The sequence below is a fragment of the Dromiciops gliroides genome, chromosome 5 (assembly GCF_019393635.1).
Source record: "Dromiciops gliroides isolate mDroGli1 chromosome 5, mDroGli1.pri, whole genome shotgun sequence".
NCBI classification, from domain to species: Eukaryota; Metazoa; Chordata; class Mammalia; order Microbiotheria; family Microbiotheriidae; genus Dromiciops; species Dromiciops gliroides.
The window spans coordinates 187,287,755-187,293,044 of record NC_057865.1 but is presented as its reverse complement, the minus strand read 5'-3'; the positions used below and the strand labels follow the sequence as shown (position 1 = coordinate 187,293,044).

The 5,290-nt window shown below is 42.5% G+C and overlaps 1 protein-coding gene across 2 annotated transcripts; it reads left to right on the top strand.

The window, feature by feature from the left end:
- Positions 1 to 3,693: 3,693 nt before the first annotated feature.
- On the top strand, positions 3,694 to 5,025 carry LOC122729501 (rab GDP dissociation inhibitor alpha-like). Of its 2 annotated transcripts, XM_043968408.1 has the most exons (2): positions 3,694 to 3,954; positions 4,069 to 5,025. In XM_043968408.1, exons 1-2 carry the CDS (start codon positions 3,694 to 3,696, stop codon positions 5,023 to 5,025), a joined length of 1,218 nt encoding a protein of 405 aa, XP_043824343.1. The 2 variants fall into 2 exon arrangements, with proteins under 2 accessions (XP_043824343.1, XP_043824342.1); XM_043968407.1 differs by having other exon boundaries at positions 3,694 to 5,025.
- Positions 5,026 to 5,290: the final 265 nt, after the last annotated feature.

Sequence of the window (5,290 nt, the reverse complement as noted above, 5' to 3'; positions counted from 1 at the left end):
CTTTTATAAACATTTTTTATTTAAAGTTTTGAGTTCCAAATTCTATCCTTCCTTCCCTCCCCACTCTTCCCTCTCCCTGAGGTAGTAAGCAATCAGATATAGGTTATACATGTACAATGATATAAAACATTTCCATAGTGTCAGTGTATAAGAAGACAAGAAAAAAATGGAAGAAAGAAAGTGAAAATAGCATGCTTCAGTCTGTGTTCAATCAATATCAGTTCTCTGGAGGTGCATAGTATGTTTCATCATTAGTCCTTTGGGAATATCTTGGATCATTGTATTGCTGAGAATAAATAGCTAAGTCATTCACACTTCTTCATTGAACAATATTGTTGCCACTGTGCACAACATTCTCCTGGTTTGGTTTTCTTCACTATACATCAGTTTGTGTAAGTCTTTCCAGGTTTCTCTGAAATTATCCTGCTTATCATTTCTTATAGGACATTAATATTCCATTACAAGCATATACCACAGCTATTTAGCCATTCCCCAATTGATGGGCATCCCTTTGATTTCCAATTCTTAGCCACCACAAAAAAGAGCTGCTATAAATATTTTCATACAAACAGGCCCTTTAAAGACAAAGATTTAAAAGAATGTTCTCCATCCTTAAGGATGAACAAAAAAACATAGTTTATTTCTGAATCCATTTCCCACAGTAGATTTCTCGGTTTTCTTTTGTGCAGAAGTGAATGAATTGGACAAGATTATCTCTAAAGTAGTTTTCAGCTCTAATACCCTGTGAGGAACCTTAGATGGAAATGACCACTCTGTCTTAGAATTTGTTATTGGTCTGACATGCATCTTTGCTTGAATAAAGTTCAAAGGACTTAAATGAAAAATAAGCAGTGTTCCATAGATTGAAATTCCACAGGAAATGTCAGCCAGGAATGATGGGAAATCCTCAAGGATGAGATTCTGAAGAGAGAAAATTGGACCAATAGAGTCACCTAGGGAACTCACCAAATGTAAGTACATGTTTTTTTAATTAATAAAGTATTTTATTTTTTTTCCGTTACATGTAAAGATAGTTCTCAACCTTTGTTTATACAAGCTTTACAATTTCAGATTTTTCTCCCTCCCTTCCCTCCTCCCCCCCTCCCCTAGACAGCAGGTAATCTGATATAGGTTATATATATACACATAATAACATTAATCCTATTTCTGTATTAGTCATGTTATAAGAGAAAAAAATCAGTGCAATGATGGAAAACCTCAAAATAGAAAAAAAACAACAGCATCAAAAACAAAAGAAATAGTATGGTTCATTTAGCATCTATACTCCGCAGTTCTTTTTTTTTTTTTTCCTGGATTTGGAGATCCTCTTCCATCACGAGTTCCCTGGAACTCTTCTGTGCCATTGCATTGGTGAGAGGGTCTTGCATGGGCTGATGATGAGTGAGATGAGCAGAACTAGAAGAAAATTGTACACAGTAACAACATTGAGTGTTGATCTACTGATGACTTACATTTTTAAAAGACAGAAGATGGAAGCAGACAGGTAACAGATGATGAACATAACACCAAGACATAATTCTCTAAGAATGGTTTCATGATGCTAAGGTTCAAAATGAACTGAAGTTGGCAAGGAAAGAGAAGGACAAAATGGATTTCAGAAATTTGGGGGGGAAAGAAGGATCAGAGAGCTAGGGACTGATACTCAGGGAGTAATGCACCATGATAACTGATGAAAGAGTAGGTAGAAATACTTGACTCATAGTTTTTTTCAGGTTTTTTTCTTTTCTTACAAGAAGAATGATTTTTGGAATAGGAAGGACAAGACAAATGTGGCTAAAAGTGGTTGATAGCCAAGGTAAATAAAGAGAATATCCGGCTGTCCTTGATGATTTCAAGTCACAGTTCAAAGGAAGTACATCCTACAGCATGAAAAGAATTGGCAGATGTGATTGCTGATCCCCTATCAATGACCCTTAAAAGATCATAGAAACTCTTTGTGTGGTGATAGGTGCCTGGAGTCCCTCCTGTTGAGGAAGCTGAGGGATGATTTGAGTTTGGAAGTTCTGAGCTTCCTTCAGGCCAAAATCAATTCAGTATTCTCACTAAGAAGGCCATGGGGCTGCTTAAGGAAGGGCAAACCATTCCCATTCGGATCAACAGAACAAGTGGCTACTATGCTTCTAGGCTGGGTAGAATAGGGGAGACCCAGCCTCAAAAAAGAAAAAGCAAATAAATAAAATAGATGATATACATTAGATAGGATCAAAGCTTCTTGAACTGTGGCTCAAGAATCCATATGAGGTCGCATAACAATGTAGGGGTTGCAAAAAATTTAGCAACAGTAAAAGGTTATGTATACCTATTTTATATACTTATATATCCAGGGTTGCATAAAAATTTTTCAGGGGAAAAGGGGTCAGGAGTGAAAAAAGTTTAAGAAGCCCTGAGATAGATAAGTAGATGGATGGATGGATGGATGAAATAAAAGCTCATGGAACCTGGAATGGTACCACAGTATGGCATCTTTTCTGGGATGACTCCTTGAACTTGCCATTTATTATCTGAGTCCCTAGAGAGAAGTTCATTATGACTCTCAGGGATCTAAACTAAAGGACCTCGAGTTCTAGTAGTTACTTATGGAGCAAATTGAGAGGCCCCGCTTATATAGAGGGGCCTGCTCCCACATTCATAGTGGAGGAATGCGTCCCACATCTGTAGTAAAGGCTCACATGGGGCAAGGCCTGTCAGTGGTGATGAGGGCTTGTTCTTGTGTAGGGTTTGAAGGAAATCAAGATATACATCACTAACCTCTTCTCCACCAAGTGGCTATGAACACATTGCTTCCATGTGTCTTCTTTCTCTGTTGTGTCTATTCCTAGACACAAAGTTATGACCCTGTGACCCTCTAAAGCTAAGAGCTACCAGAGGTCCAATAACTAGAGTACACAGTACAATTTGCTGGTAGCTGTGAAGGGATAAATCTGCTGAATACAAGTCTGGTTGAGAAAAGTCCAAGAGTGGGAACTTATAAGTGTAACCCCATCTGATGGGAAGCTATCCTTATTGGTAGAGATGAGCCCTGTGTGAGGACTGGGGCAGAGCGTCAGTTCTCAGCCAGTCCCAGGGAGAGTGGTGGTGACAAATAATTCCCCCCTACCCCACCTAACACATCCACAGTGGCATTTAGGTGGATAGAGCACTAGGTTTGGAATCATCATCTTCCTGAATTCAAACCTGGCCTTGGAAACTTCCTGGCTGTGTGACCCTGGGCAAGTCATTTAACTCTGTCTGCCTCACTTTCCTCATCTGTCAAATAAGATGGAGAAGGAAATGTCAAGGCACTCCAATATCTTTACCAAGAAAACCTCAAAATGGGGTCACAAAGAATATGACAAGACTGAACAAACAACCACCACCTCTCCCTCTTCCACAAAGGAACTTCTGACTTCTCTGGGGTTACTGCAACTTTTTGTTTTGTTTTGCTTTGTTTTGAGTATCACTTAAAATCCACCAAAGATGAATTAGAGGTCTGGTCTGAGCCTTTTGTACGCACACCCAGCCCTGGCTCCACAACCAATTAAAAGGCCTTTCATCACTATAGTAATAAGCAAATGGGAAATGGTAAGACAAGGAATGCTGAGTTTACAGAGGGGAGGCGCGAGGGCGGAGGCGCGAGGGCGGAGGCGGTGCTAACGGTTGCGCCGTGAAGCCAAACCTCAGCCCCGCGCGGCCATGGAAGGGGAGTACGATGTGATCGTGCTGGGCACGGGCCTCAAGGAATGCATTCTCTCCGGCATCATGTCTGTGAATGAGAAGAAGGTGTTGCACATGGACCGGAATCCTTACTACGGGGGTGAAAGCGCCTCCATCACCCCCCTGGAAGAGTTGTACAAACACTTTGAGCTCCAAGGGGGGCCTCCGGAAAGCATGGGCTCCGGCCGAGACTGGAACGTAGACTTGATCCCCAAATTCCTCCTGGCCAGTGGTCAGCTGGTGAACATGTTGATGTACACGGAAGTGACCAATTACCTAGAATTCAAAGTGGTGGAAGGCAGCTTTGTCTACAAGGGGGGTGAGATCTATAAGGTGCCATCCACCGAGACGGAGGCCTTGTCCTCCGGCCTGATGGGCATGCTTGAGAAAAAACAATTTAGAAAATTCCTGACGTTCGTGTCCAACTTCAACGAGGACGAGCCCCGGAGTTTCGAGGGCATTGACCTTCAGAACACAATCATGAGGGAGGTGTACAAGAAGTTCAACTTGGGCCAAGATGTTATTGACTTCACTGGCCATGCTCTGGCACGCTACCACACTGACGACTATTTAGACCAGCTCTGCCTTGAGACCATTCACCGCATCAAACTGTACAGCAGGTCCCTGGGCCAGTATGGGCAGAGCCCATACCTGTACCCTCTTTATGGCTTGGGAGAGCTACCCCAGGGATTCGCACGATTGAGCGCCATCTATGGTGGGATATACATGCTGAACGTGCCCGTGGATGACATCATCATGGAGAATGGAAGAGTGGTGGGTGTGAAGTCTAAGGGGAAGGTGGCTCGCTGCAAGCAGCTGATCTGTGACCCCAGCTATATCCCTAACAAGATTCGAAAGACTGGCCAGGTCATCCGAGTTATCTGTATCCTCAGCCACTCCATCAGAAACACCAACGATGTTAAATCCTGTCAAGTCATCATTCCCCAGAATCAGGTCAACAGGAAATCAGACATCTATGTGTGCATGATCTCTTATACCCATAATGTGGCTGCCCAGGGAAAGTACATTGCTATTGCAAGCACCACAGTGGAGACAGCAGAGCCTGAGAAGGAGATTGAGCCGGCTCTGAGCATATTGGAACCTATAGACCAAAAGTTTGTGACCATCAGTGACTTGTATGAGCCAACAGACGATGGATTGGAAAGCCAGATATTCTGTTCCAGTTCCTATGATGCTACCACTGACTTTGAGACAACCTGCAATGATATCAAAGATATTTACAAACGCATGACTGGGACAGACTTTAACTTTGAAAAGATGAGGCGCAAAAATAATGATGTCTTTGGATAGCATGAACACTGATGGCAGGAATTAATACCTGGCTTCCCTCATCACCAACTTTTCCTCTCTTCCTCCTTATTCTTTTCTACTTTCGGCTAAAGGGGGAAGTTTGGATGGTTGTTTTTGCCCTCTTATTCCCTCCTCTGCACTTTCCTTTTAGTAAATTTAGAAAATTTCCTTTATAATTAATTCCATTTGTTGACCAAACCCTAGCCTAGCAGTGGAAGATTGAGGGTTGGGGCACCTTTCTTATCCCTGTTCCCCACCCTAGGGA